This window comes from Vicia villosa, linkage group LG2 (assembly GCF_029867415.1).
Source record: "Vicia villosa cultivar HV-30 ecotype Madison, WI linkage group LG2, Vvil1.0, whole genome shotgun sequence".
NCBI lineage: Eukaryota > Viridiplantae > Streptophyta > Magnoliopsida > Fabales > Fabaceae > Vicia > Vicia villosa.
In genome coordinates this window covers 160561592-160576870 of record NC_081181.1, presented here as the reverse complement: position 1 = coordinate 160576870, position 15279 = coordinate 160561592, and the positions used below count along the sequence as shown (strand labels likewise).

Below are 15279 nucleotides of genomic sequence, written 5' to 3'. Positions count from 1 at the left end.
GATTTCTTATGAGTAAACAAACTATCATGTGGTTATGTTCTAATGGTGTTAATTTTCTGTTGAAAGCTTGGGCAGTATTTTCAAATCAAAGATATAATGATAGTTGCGTAATACATCACAATTTCTATTGATACATAACTAAACATGTTTAAAGTTTTCAACTCTTATTCCTCCTTTCATTCAACATGAAATCACAGCAAAATATACTCTTAACCAATTATTATTTTTTACCATGATAGCAAAATGGTCCTGAATATATTTAGTTAGTTTATCTGTTTTGTAGATAAGTGAATGAGTGAAGACGATGATATAATTGTTATAGAAAAGTAATTTACTGGAAATAAAAAGTAAAATCAGAGGGAGAACTTAAATGTACACAACCAACAACACACTTAACTGCTTTTAAAAAAAAAAACAACACACTTAACTTTAGGTTTTAACTTGAATAGTTTATTGTAAATTTGGAAGTACAATACTGGACTTTTATTTACTAAGCTTGGCTTAGGGACATTCCACATGCGTCCAAATTACATGATGCATCACTAATTATACAACTTTTTTTCTCTTTCTTATGTAACTTAATAAGAAAGCCATGTTGCATCATGCAACATAAAACATATTACCCCACCAATTCAACCCTTCTCCTTCATTGTTTTGTTGCTCAGTTTCAGATGCAACAAACACATCAAAACAACACCTCCCATCATCACTTCCATCATCTTCCTCTGATTGAACTCTTTCAATAGGGGCAACACATCCACCATAGTTGTCAGCTGGAAAGTACGAATCAACACTGTCGATAACAACACGAGGACTACTTTCGTCCACCACCGCACTTCCAACGCTTCCAGAACTCACGTGTTCATCCAACTTCATGCCGAAAATCTGAGCTATGTCCACCGGAAGCTGATCAACTTTCTTTTCTGACAAAGGCTCTTCAAGCATATCTTTAGCTTGAACTTGAAACTTCTCATTTAAGGAAACCACCTGAGAAATAAATAGTCAACATGTTATTACTTTGTAAGATAATCCAAACTTCATTTTCCACTTGCTAACTATTTTATGGTCCACCTCACATACATTCCTTTAAAAAATTCATTAGTCTTTATCATAAAATGAAGTCTCAAGCATATTTTGAGTAATCTAAAGAAGTATATTCGCATAGTTTCTTTGAAAAGGTCTTTATTTCAAACCAGGTGGGGTTCAGAACAGATGCTAAGTTTTGATAGTATGTGATTATTATAGTGTAGAATCTTATGTGTAGGACCTCTTTTGATAGCTCCCAATCACCTTCTATGGTAAGTGGAAATTTGCTTCTTATGATGGAGTTCTGATTGTAAAGCCACTAATTCTAATTTCTATCCCATACAGAAACTCAAACCAACAACTTTTGACAGACAATTTATATTCTATTCTTTACCTTTTTCATGCAAAACTCTAATCATTGTAGACTTCACCAATTTCTCAGTTTGCATATTTAGCATAGCCAAATCTAACTATTAATAGTAATACGCTTTAATATAGCGTCAGCGTAAATTTTCTTATATATGATTTTAATCATAACTACTTCTAAAGTCACATATATGATATATAAAAATTAAACTCGATTCAATTCTTGTAACAATAAGCATGTATATAAGTACCTCAGATTTGAGTTTCTCATTCTCCTTCACAATGGAATCATATGTTGAAAGAAGGGAATCATAGGAAGACTTGAGAACATCATAATCTCTTTCAAGTTGTTTTGTCTTCCATCTAGCCCTACGGTTTTGAAACCATACAGCCACCTGTCTAGGTTGCAATCCTAGCTTCTTGGCCAATTGAGTTTTCCTCTCTGGCTCAAGTTTGTTCTCTTCTTCAAAGCTCTTCTCCAACAGATGGACCTATTCATCAAACCACATATTTATCCATAAAAACGAATATTAGTCTTGTTGATCGGTACCACCTACGAGTTCAATTCTTCTTTTGTGACAAATTTTTTCCAGTAGAAGCGAGAAAGATACATAAAATATATTGTTATATTCAATAAGTCGAACTCGCTCTTACTGAAAATTTCTGATCATCAGAAATGATTTGAACTCTCCACCAAGATAAACACTAATCAATGGTTTCAAAATCAAACATTTGATAACTACAAAATCAAATTTCAAATGAAAGTCAACCCTTCCTTTTTCAACATATTGCATTAAAAGCTAAATTCATATCATAACAAAGATTCAGAAAATTTAATATGGTTTCTGTTATTGATAGAACTTCAACATAATGAAAAGACCAATACCAATATAAATTAATTCAGGCAAACCAACCAACCTGCTCGGAAGTGAGGCGGCGTTTCTTCTCCGGCGACTGTTCCTCGTAATACTCCTCATCATACAGCTCATCCGGCGAGCTGAAGAAAGGTCTCCTCTTCGAGCCTTCTTCCATGCTCATCATTGTCCTTCCTACTTTCATTTCAAAACAAAATTCAAAAACATTAAAAAACTCATCAAAACTTACATTCTTTTCTACATCAAATACTTCAATTAAAACATCAATATCACAAATCAAAACCCCAATTTCTAATTCATTATTTCTCACAACCCTATTCCAATACTCAACCAAGTTTCTTCCTTTACCAAAAACCCAATTCAAACCATGCTTTTTTCTTACCAAAAAAAGCAACTTTTTCCTCTTCCTAAATTTCCCACAATACAAACAGATATCATTCTCACACAACAAACACAATTCATCCAATTCAAACAAAAGGGTACCATAAAAACTCAACAGATTAAGAAAAACAGATTGGAAAAAAAAAACAGAAAATCACCTCGAAAACCAAGATCAGCATTCCCAAGGAAGAGCATGTTCATGTTGTTGTTACCACGACAAGTAGAGGTATCAAAGTAAAGACGACCAGACTCCATTTTTTCAACTTCAAAGATTCAAACTTCACGTCAAAGGGTATGCTAAATTCTCACTTTTTACTAGTAAAATTTTCAGAACTAGAGACGATTTTTTGCTTCTTTCTAATTCTAATTCAAATTCAAAGATGGTTTTTTTATTGAATTATCTTTGTTGGGTATGGATTAAAAGATCATTAACTTATGACGGAAGAAACTAGTTGTCCAAAGCAACCTCGCCGGAGTTTCTAACGGACATATGCAAGATCCCATCATGCACAGGAAGATCAAAACCACCGCTACCGGTGGTCTGCTCTTTCTTCAGTTTCGAACTTTAAGGGTTCGCCGGAGTTGGAGGAACGAAGGTCACCGGAGATGGGTTTTCCGGCAGGATTTTGTGGGGTGTGTCGGTCTGCAACTGGGTGTTTTCTGTGGCTAAAGTTTTGAGAGCATAGAACTGTGGGTTTTATAGTAGTTTCTGGGTTAATGAAATTACTTAATTACCCTTAAAAAGCTGACTTTTTGTTTGAGTAATAGATTCACCAATTTTTTTACCTCGGAGACTTTATCTATCAATTTCTAGATCTGTTTTTTTGGGACTCACATACTCTCTCTAAAATCTAAATCCCCTATATAGTATTTATCTCCATTTTTGTTTTGTTTTTTTTGTTAAAGCTATTGCAAAAATTACCTTTATACACAAGAGTTCTACTTATTTTGTTTGTTAATGCTATTGCAAAATTTCAACAACTTTAATAAAAAAAAAATGCTATTGCAAAACTTACCTTGATACACAACATCTATTAATATAGTTTTTAAGAATTTTGGTTTTGTCAATAATAAAATAACAATACATCTTGTTGTTGTTTGTTTATCTTTTATTTATTTATATATAAAATAGTTTATAAAAAAAATATATAAAATGCAATAATCACTTACATTAAAGATTTTTTTTTATATAACTTATTAATTTGTGAGTATAATTAAAAATTATTTATTAGTCTATTATGTACCCCTCACACCCGATACTATAGTTCTATTTAACTTATCATAAATTTAAACAACCATTTAGCTATTGGTTTTTCCTTATAACGTGAATGTTGAATTTAATCGTAAGTGGGCAAATTTCATATTAAATAACGATAGAAGAAATGTTGAATATATGAGATAGATGATTCATATTTCGATTGTCTTAAGATTTTGAGTTATATTAGAGAGATGACTCATATTTTTATAGTAAGTGGTTAAAACTTTAAGTGATGAAGAGAATGACAATGTATTTTCAAGACTATAAAAATTAAATTTGTTTAAAGTTGAAAGGCAGCAAAAAAATTCAATAGAGGGCACCAGCACCGCAGAGACGGAAGTGGTGCATAGAGGTGTCCGAGCAGCGACGACCCTCAAGTAGAAAGTCCGGGCTAGGCGATTCACGAGTATTGGATTTGGTCGTTTTGGTTCGTGAATTTGTTCGTTAATGATTTATGTTTTAGACCCGCTATGGATTTGTTGAATTTTAACATTTATAAATATGTATCTTTATCATTCTTCGAGAAACTTAGAGAGACAAAGGTAGAAATTTTAATGATTGTATTTTTTAAATTCAATAGATCTTTGGAGGTATCTAAGGGGATTGAGAAACATTCCTAAACATTTTGGATTTGTGTGATTCTTTTGTAGAGGAAGAGAGAGAGAGAGAGAGAGAGAGAGAGAGAGAGAGAGAGAGAGAGAGAGAGAGAGAGAGAGAGAGAGAGAGAGAGAGAGAGAGAGAGAGATTGAGAAACAAGTGGAAAAATATGGTTTGTTCTTAGGAACTTGGGTGACTATTTTTCATAACTCTTGTGTAACAAATTTTGGAAGTATAGTGAATTGAATAACCTTTCTTTTCTCTACAGTAGATTGGTTTAATTATAATGAGTGGACAAGTTTCTTTGTTCTCTTGTCTTATTTAACTTCTTCTTGTTGCTGTGAAGGGTTGCTTACACTAGTTATAGGTTATTTTGGTTACCTGAGGCCATTTATTTTATTTGTAATTGTTCTTTATCTCCTGCATCTTCATCCTTGATAAATTTAACGTTAAGGTTAAATTTCAACAAGAGCTTGGTATGTTTGAACCTATCAAAAAATTAATTATTAATGTCACAACAAGTGACACCCACCTTCTGGAAAAAGTGTTTTGTTTACAAGTGAGCACCATGAGTTTTAAATGGAAGATCGAGACGTTTTCCATAGACAATAATTTTAGATTGTGGAAAGTGAAGATTCAAGCAATCTTAAATCAAGAAAAGTGTGTTGAAGGATTGAAGGGAAAGACATTGAGGTTTGTATGCCTAACATAAGAAGAAAAGACTAAGATGGTGGATAAGGCTAGGAGAGCCATTATCTCGTGCCTCAGAGATAAAGTTCTAAGAGAAGTTGGCAAGGAGAAGACTGCAACTTCAATGGGGGAAAAGCATAATTGCATATAATCAAATCTTTGGCTCATTGGTTGTGTTTGAAACTAAAACTCTATTCATTTAAAATGTAGATAACAAATTTATAATGGAGTAGTTGACAAATTTTTACAAGATTATTGATGATCTACAAAATGTTAAGGTGAAGGTTGATGACGATGACAAAAATCTACTCTTGTAGAGTCCATTACTTATATCTTTTGAGCACTTTAAATATGTCCTTATTTATGGTAAAGAATGTACTATTATTCTTGATGAAGTTCAGGACCGAGTTCCAAGAAATTTTCAAAGATGAAAGATTTAAAGATTGACGATAATAGTGAAAGCTTAAGTGTCTCAAAAGAAGGAAGTGAACATAGAGGGATATTCAAATCCAAGAGGTTTGGCAATTCAAAGTTAAAATTTGTTATTTTTCATAAAACTAGCCATTTCCTAAATGATTGTCCCAAGAGGGAGGATAATGAAGATTCTATTTAGATTTCTGTTTCCTCAAATAAGAATAATTATGATAGTGAAAAGGCATTAGTAGTGTCAAGTTTGGAGACTCAATAGGGTTGGATCATGGAATCAGGTTCTCTTATCACATGTGTCCAAGGAAATAATACATTGAGACTTTGAACTTGGAGAAAGATAAAATAGTTTTCCTTGGTGACAATAAGGGTGAAAGGTTCATGGTGTTGGTACAATCAATTTAAAATGTTTGGTGATCGTGAGTTCCTTATATAAAATGCAAGGTATGTTCCATAGCTCAGGAAAAAATTGTTATCCACTGACACTTTTGATGACCCGGGCTATTACACTAGAGTTGAACACGAGCTGTTGAAAATTTCTCATGGTGGAGTGATCATGGATAAAATGTCTATAATATGCGGGTTATATATTTTAGAAGGCTTTAATGTTATTAGTGATTCATCATTAGTTATTGAACACTTTCATGATAAGGACAAGCTATGATATTTGAGGCCAAGGCATGGTAGATTCTTGGATGTTGTTTTCAAGCACTTTAATGAGTTTTACAAAAGACAAGGGATAAAAACATATTTAATCGTTGAGTTGACATGATTTTTTTTGGGTAAGGATGGTGTCAAAAATACATACTTGATCGACAAATTTCCATTCACCTGAATGGACTTCCAGATACCTATAGAGCTTTGTAAAAGGAAACTTAAAGACTACTCTATTTTGAAGGTTGTTAAAACTTTTCCTTTGATCAAATCAAGCTTGATGGTAAGGTTGTTGAAATTTTGGTGTTTAGATCTTAGATGTCCTAAGAGATGTCGAGACAATAATCTCTAAATAACACACATTGACAAGGTATATAATAAAGTAGTGCAGAAGCTTTAAAGAACACAAGTAATTGTTCACCCAGTGCGGTATAAACAATACCTACTCCGGGGGCTACCAAGCCAGGGATAAGTTCATTATGGTAGTATTAGTTTGAAGTATTATGCAAATAACCTCCGGTTCACACGTAAGCAACCTCTAGTTTACTGCCTTCTCACCTAATCACTACCCGTGCTATACTTCTACCTAAGACTCACCTAGGTATGAGACCCTTCTCAATTCCCCTCAATCACAACCGTGATAATCAATTACAAGACTTTAGAATACACACTTCCAAGACACACAAACACTTAATGCTTAAAAGCTTATGAGTGAATGATAGAACTTACAACTCAATGAAAACGTCCAACTCTTCTATTAAGATGATATTAGAGAGACTCATAATAAACACAAGACTGCACAAACCCTATCACAAACTACATTGTTAGTTCCAAACAATTACTAGGTTTGTTGCTTACTATTTAAAACAATCTTCTAGACTGGATTTGGGCTTCAAACCGCAACAGGGCATTCCAGAAAATACTCCAAAATCTTCTTCATGAAGATAGGGCTTCAATAATTAGTTTCTTGTAAATAAAATAGAATTCAACACATCCAGCTATAATTTAGAAGACACGACGTCATATGCTCCAGCATAGGACATCTTTCTTGACATGTCGCTTCAGTTAAAGTTGTTAGAACATATTGTTCAACATGTTCCCACAGTTGTAAATTATGCCTTCAATGACTATCTTAGAGGTGAGAATAGCTATGAACTGTGGGAAGTAGGATTTGGAAGATCAATGTTTACCACTTGCATATTTATTACTTTTAGTGAGTCCCACAAAGGGAGTAAGAGTAAATACTTAGAAATGAAGATATACATAACTATGATAGAGAAGATCCAGTTTGAGGGGAAAGTTCCTGCTATGGATAGGTGAAAGAACAATTAAAAATGCCTCTAATTATCACTTGATTTGTGATAAGGTAATGGGGGATTATATCATGTCAAGGATACAATTATGATGACCTTGATAGTTATGCTTTGAATGTGGCTGAAAGGTTACAAAATTTAGAAACATAAATCTTCAAAGAGGCATTCTAAAGCAAAGGGAGTCAAACCTCGCTTAAGAACCATACTTGCGGGTTTGTTAAATTACATAATCTGAAAAAGATGGTTGAAAGAAAATAGATGCAAGTGGCAAGATCAAGTTTCAAGCCGTGCTTGAACTTGATAAGGTTTGTTGAATGATGATTCAAATAAGAGAGTATTAAGGCGGTTGATGGATAAAATGGTGTCGCCATAGTTTAAAAGTCAAGGCAGATAATTATAGAAATATACCTTAAAACATTAAGTGATGAAGAGAAGAAAAATGTATTTCGAGATTTTCAGAAATCAAAGTTATAAGAATTCAAAAAAGTAGCAGAACATTCGTCATAGGGTGTTGAAGCCGTAGAGACAACGGTGGTACACGATGGCTCTAGAATTGTGAAGGCGGTGGTGAGGGCACATGGAATCCAGAGGAAGACACGATGATTGAAGGACGAGCCGCGATGTCGGCGGCTGAAAAAAGTCTGACTAACCAGAGGCGGTCCTCGGGTAACGAGTCTAGTCCGGGAGATTCATGGGCATTGAATGGTCATTTGTGTTCACAGATCTGTTTGTTAGTGGGCCTTGTTTTGGGCACGTTATAGATCTATTGAGGTTTAACAATTATAAATATGTATCTTTATCATCCTTGTCTTTACAACCTTCTGAACTCTAGGTTGAAGGAAGAGTTGAGAATCTCAAGAAAAACTTAGACATGCAAGGGTAGAAGTTCTTATGATTGTATTTTTGGAATTTGGGAAACCTTTTGAGCTATATAAGGGGATTGAGAAATATTTTCAAACACTATATGCTTGTGTGATTCATATATAAAGAGTTTAGGGTATTAGGAAACATTTGGGTATAAAATAAAGTTTATCCCGGAGAACTTAGTTGACTATTTTTATTAAACTCTTTTGTAATTTCTTGTAACAATTCTTAAAAGTATAGCAAATTTGATACTTGATACTTTTTCTCTTTCCCTGAGTACATTGGTTTGATCGATTTGAATAAACAAATTTTTGTGTTCTTGTCTTTTTTATCTTCTTATTATATACTGTGAAAGGTTGCTTACACAATAATTATAGGTTATTTTAATGACTTGAAACCATTTATTTTGATTGTCATTATTCTTTGTCTCATACACTTTTATTTTTGAAGAATTTAATATTAATATTAAATTTCAACAAAAACTTGATATATTTAAATTTATCAACAAATTTACTATTATTATTAGAGTTTTCAATACAATATAGGACATTTATTTTCTTAACTTTTGGCCACATTGACAAAAGTACACTCATATACAACTTCTATACATCAATAAATTTCACAATAGATGGAATATTGGCTTAGTAAGTTGAATCAAAATATCTAAGGTGTCCACATGGTTGTGTTTGTTGTTAAATCTCTAAAATTCTCCATATGCTTTCAACATAGCCAACATCTCCAACGCATAACACAATATTTATTAAACTATACAAGAAAGATCCAAACCAAATGCTAAAAAGAAGTGGATAGCATTAAATCCACATGGTGGGGCTTCAATTCAAGATGTGAAAAATATATAGGTGTCCATTTTTGAATAGAGAGACCAAACTATACTATATACTACTATTGTTTTGACATTTATAGTTACTACACTGTTATACTCAGATGATGTAGTCACATAAATTTGTTGGGGAACAATAGTGGCAGACACTTAATTAAACCAAACATTGAATCCATCATTTGGTGTTTTGTTTAGATTTCTAAATAGTTACTTCATGCATTGAACCCATCATCCTCTGACTTTTTTTATATTTAAAATTAAATAGCAATGCAAAAAACTTGAAAATAAAATAAAAAATTATTAATTTATTTAATTTTTGAAATAAAGAAAAAGTGCTCTAACTATTATTTTATACATGATAAGATAATATTCAAAATGTACATGTACATTTGGATAAGATTGCGTTATACATCCTATTATGTACTAACTATATATTTACATATAAGACTATTTGAAATAAACTATAGGAATTGATATTTATATATTAACTACATATTTTAGGAATAGTTTTTATAAATTTAAATTTTAAGAAAAATAATTAATATATATTATAGATCGTAGAGTAAAATAAAAAGTAATTATTATAGGAATTGTTTTTATTATAGATCGTAGAGTAAAATAAAAAGTAATTAAAAGTATATTAGTACAAAAATATTTTATATTTAAAAACAAAAATAGCAAAAGATAAACATAATATAATTATTTTAATTGAGCTAACTAGCTATTCAAATTAATTCATCACATTTTTAAATGTGATTAAAATGTGTCAGGGCTGAAAGAGTAAAATAAGAGATTTGGATCTCTCCTCTGGATTGTCTCATGTTTTGTTTCAGCTGCAATCTCAGCCCTTAATCTCTCTTTTTCATCCATTGGATTAATAACATCAGGGATGACAACACATATGGGGCAGGATAAGATCTGTATTCTAAAATAAGTGTTTGGATATTATTATTTGTATTACGGTTAAATATGTTTGGGGTCCCTATAAATATGACAACCTTCAGTTAGGGGTGGGAATAGGCCAGGCCGACTAACAGGGGCCTACAGCCCAGCCTACATAGGCATAGGTCAGGCCAGGCTTTTTAGATAAATAGAAAAGGCCTAGGCTTTTTTATAAGCCTATTTGGCTAAAAAGGCTAGGCCACAGGCCACATAAAAAGCCTTTTAAGCCTAAGAGGCCGGCCTATTTAAATACATATGAATAATTTTATTATTATTATATTATATTTTTTACTTTGAATTAAAAATATAAAAATAAATTTTAGTTATCTTGAAGAAATTATGAAAATAAGATGAAAAGAATCTTATGAACAATGTCATAAGTTGTTTCGATAAATTTCTCAAACAAATAATATCACAAAATTTATGCTACTAGGTAAACTCAAATAAACTAATGCAAACTTTAATCTCATTGATCTTTTAATTTGTTAGTCTATATAAAGACGAGTTGAATGACTTATTTACAAATGTTCAAATGAAATAGGCTTTTAAGTAGGCTAATAGGCCAATCAGGCCTTCAAAAAGGCCAGGCCCAGGCCAAAAAAATAAGCCTATGATAGGCTACAGGCCAGGCTTAGGCTTTGAATATTATAGCAGGCCAGGCTCAGGCTTGGCAAAGCCTAGCTCGGCCCAGCCTATTCCCACCCCTACCTTCAGTTTTAGTCCCTGCAAAATTTTTCTTCAAACTTTGGTTCTTATAGTATTTTCCGTCCTTATGGTTGATCCCTCCCGCTAGAATTCACTAACGGTGGGTGACGTATCATGCCACATGTGTTAATTTATTTTACACGTAGAAATTGTGATTAATAAAAAAGGAAGGGGTATGTTTCCAACCCTAATTTCATTCTTCTTCAGCCCCTTTATTCTTCAGTCATATTCTTCTTCTTCCATCATACCTGAACGAAGTTCTCTTCTTCTTCTTCTTCCATTGTAACTGTATCTTCTTCCATAAGCATCGTACCTGATTAAAGGTTCAAGCTTTCTGCAAGTTACCATGTCATCTTCATCAAAGAGAACGAAGTCAACAACGTATCAATCCACAAGTGTGAGTTATCGTCCAGGGAGAAGGTGTGCGTGTGATGCTCGAATGATTTCCTATAACTATAAGAATGGACCTAACAAAGGGAGCCTCTTTGGGAGATGTCCGTTTTGGCAAGGTGAGGAAACTTGTAACTTATTTATATGGGATGATGATATTGCACATGGAACCGATGTTTACGAAAGGTCAGATGAGGAAAGGATTAAAAACGAGAGCAAGGTCAGGGAGGTCCTAGCTGTTGAAACTATGAGGGAGTTGTATGAAATTTCACAGAAGAAGAACAAGAAATTGAAGTTGAAGATACAGTCAGATGCTATGTATCGAAAGTTGAAGTCCTGGTGTATTGTTGTTTCTGTAATGTTCAATCTGTATTTTTTATGGGAATGTAACTGTTGAATTAGTGTATGAAATATATGCTTTGGATGTAATGTAGTTGGTTGTAATGTTTGATATTTATGTAAGTGTGATTTATGAAATGCAGTGTTATTTATGATTTGGCTGAATTGTTGTTGGGCATAATAGACTTGACATAATATGAGTTTTTATTTATGATTATGTAACTTTGAATGATGTTCATAAAAGTGACCTATAAATTGGTCATAAAAGTGAGATAGAAATTGCTCATAAAAGTGAGCTATAATTTTTTCATAATACTGATTTATAAAATTGTTCATAAGTGGACATAATTTTAACACCTGTTTCACACAAGATGAATAAACTCCAAAATATCATTCATTCATCAAAACATTAGGTTGCTTACATATGTTTAGATAACACAAAAATTAGATGGCAATTACATCATAAAACACACAAAATAGTTCAAAATAAACAGCATGGTCAATATGTCTTCATCACTGAGTCATCCTTTTGCAAATGGCCTCCCAATTTTCTGACTGCTTTCCACCACTAGTTTGGTCTGAGGGGTTATCATCTTCATCAATGAACAAAGGGTCATCAGGCTTCTTACCAGGGCCAACACATTCCTTTTCCTTAAGGGTCCTATGTCTGTCACTTTTCCGTTTTGGAACTAACATAGCAACACTCTTCTTGTGCTTAGGCTTCTCTTTAGAAATTTTGACATATGCAAAAAACAATAAGAGTTAAGATAAAGGGATAAATGAAAAAATAATAAGAGTTAAGGACAATTTAAGGCTCACAGGTTCTGAACATGTTGGCATGATTGAAGCTGAAATGTGGTCTTTAGTAGGTCTCTTCATGCAAACCTTTGGAGCTTTACCAACAAAAGTCCTTACAGTTCTTTTCACAGGTGATGTGTCAACACTCAAAGGTTGAATATCCAGAACTTCATCATCCCTTAGTAGCTCAGCCAATGTATCAACATCTATACCACAATACTTTAAAAGAGAAGATTATGAATCATTTCCAGTTGGAATAACTGGTTCTGTTTCATTTCTATTTGGAATATCAACATAGGTTTCAATCTAATCTTGTGAACTTAGCACATCATTTCCAGTTGGAATAGATGGTTCTGTTTCTTTCTCAACCTGTGCTTCAGCTTCAGCATCAAGATGTGCATCTATTTCCATCTCAGCTGGTGCAGGAACAAATTTATCCTTCTTTTTCTTGGGTTCAACCTTATCCTTTTTTTCTTGTTGATAGACCCTATAGGCCTCCCCTAATGGTTACAAAATGTTACAAATAAATTAGTGTAAAATTGCATAAATACAATTACAATAAAAGTGCATAAATACAGTTACAATACCCTCTTTTTGCTTGATTGACTGGCCTGTGTAGAAATATCTGGTGTATGCGCCTCTTGTATTGGCATTTGTTGTGAATTTGTTGCAGATGGTACAGGTACAAGTTGTTTATTTTTCTTGCATGTTCTCTTATTGTGTCCTAGTACTAAACAGATCTTGCATCTGTGGCCCGTAATTGTTCTTTGCCATTTTGTTTGAATTGCCTTATCAGGTTCTCTCCTGTGCAATTTTTTGGGCCTGCCTGGGCCATGTGTGAATAATGGTGGTGTAATAATAGGATTAGTTGTCTTAAGCCACTTGTTTTTCCCATTCAGTGATGTGATGACCTCACTGTAACAATATTCATAGGTGGTCCTACGGTAACATTTGTGCACATACTTAACTGGACCATCTACTTTCCTATGAATGGCTGTTACAACATGTCTGCATGGTATCCCAACCAATTCCCAATAGTTGCATGAACAACTATGTTTTTCTAGGTCCACTACAAAGCTACCAGTAAAAAGAACACGTGTTACTTGAAACTTTAACCTACCAGCATATCTTGTTGTCCAGCTAGCACTTTTCTCTATTTCTCTATCTAGTCTCCTTAATAGTTTGGTCATTATATCCCCCTTATAACTATTAACCTTTTTCTTAAGTGTTGCAAACCTAACCATCAAATAGTTTCCGATCCATTCAAACATTGTAATAATAGGTTTGTCCCTTTGCAAAAGAATTGGAGCATTAAAGGACTCACTTAGATTATTCATTAGCACATCACATTTTGAATGAAAAGAGAAAGCATGCTTACACCATTTGTTTTTGGGAATGGACTGCAACCATTCATAAGCATCCAGACTTGCCTCCTTAATCATGAGCATCTTTGCCTCATGTGACTTATAATAAGTTACCTTCGCAGCAATCATCATTAGATCCCTAAACAAGGTTCCTCCACCAAACTTCTTTTTGAAGTTAGCATACAAATGCCTTAAACAAAATCTGTGCTCAAAAACTGGATACTCCTCTTCAAACACATTTACCAGACCCTAATGCATCAAAATAATAGGCAAGTTTAGTATAAGCAATAGCCAAATAAAAAACAATAGTAGAATGTACCTTTTGCTAGTCAGAAATAAAACACCATCTGCAATTACCAATATCTTCCAACAACAACTTCATGAACCAGCTCCAAGTGTCTTTTGATTCATTTTCAACAACTCCAAATGCAATAGGCAAGTACTGGTCATTAGGATCTCTTCCTACATCAATGAGAAGGATTCCACCATACTTGTGCTTCAGGTGACATCCATCCAACCCAATGAAAGGTCTGCATGTTTTTTTTAATGCAGACTTGGTCCCATCAAAACACATATAACACCTCTCAAATATTGGATTCAACCCCTCACCTGAACAAGTTGTGTTGATTTTAAAGGTATTACCTGGGGATGCCCTTCTTAATTCAACACCATTAGACCACAACAGGTTGAATTGCTTGCTTGAATCACCTTCCACAATTTGTCTAGCAATCTGCCTTGCCTTGAATGCCCTACAACCTGGGATTTATGTGGAATATCTCGTCCTAACATCTGCTACCACCTCATTCAACTTTATCTTAGTGTTGTTCTTCAACCCATCCACAATTACCTTAGCCACCCACTTAACTTTAGCACTTTTATTAAAGAATTATCTTCCACACTTGTGCTTAGAATACAAAGTCTTTATCCTAAAGGTGGTGGGTTTGAGGACTCTACTATAAAGCACAATATAGTTACACTTCTCCTTATCCTTCCATACAACCCTACATCTATTGGCATCATTTTTTTCAAACTTCACATCCCTCCCATTAAGAACATTATGCTCTAGTATAACATATTTAAACTACCTAAGTGAACAAAACTCCATTTCAACTTTGAAAACAAAATCCTTGCTGAAAGCATCCTATGCACTGAACCTTATTACACATGGCCTTTCATCACCACTTTCATCATCAGCACCACTATCCAATTCATCTGTCATGTAGTCCTCCTCAATTACATGTGCCTTACCCATCTCTTCTGTGATAAACATGCTTTTATCTGGTTCATTAGGGGAAACTGTTGGAGTTCTAATTTCACTACTAACACCTACACCAACTACTTCCTCAAAGTCATCTTCAAACCCATTCATCCTTTCTTCCCCACTGTCATTAAATTGGACATCCCGAACAGATTCATCACTTGAATCACCATTGCATTCACTTAATAGTTC

General features: G+C 33.6%; 1 protein-coding gene across 2 annotated transcripts; it reads right to left on the bottom strand.

The window, feature by feature from the left end:
* Positions 1-417: 417 nt before the first annotated feature.
* LOC131652752 (homeobox-leucine zipper protein HAT5) lies at positions 418-3330 on the bottom strand. 2 transcript variants are annotated; one of them, XM_058922708.1, is made up of 4 exons: positions 2807-3330; positions 2311-2444; positions 1644-1883; positions 418-987 (listed from the first exon to the last, which is right to left on the bottom strand). In XM_058922708.1, the coding sequence occupies exons 1-4, from the start codon at positions 2901-2903 to the stop codon at positions 601-603; spliced, it is 858 nt and encodes a 285-aa protein (XP_058778691.1). In that variant the 5' UTR covers positions 2904-3330; the 3' UTR covers positions 418-600. The 2 variants fall into 2 exon arrangements, with proteins under 2 accessions (XP_058778691.1, XP_058778692.1); XM_058922709.1 differs by having other exon boundaries at positions 2311-2441; positions 2807-3329.
* Positions 3331-15279: the final 11949 nt, after the last annotated feature.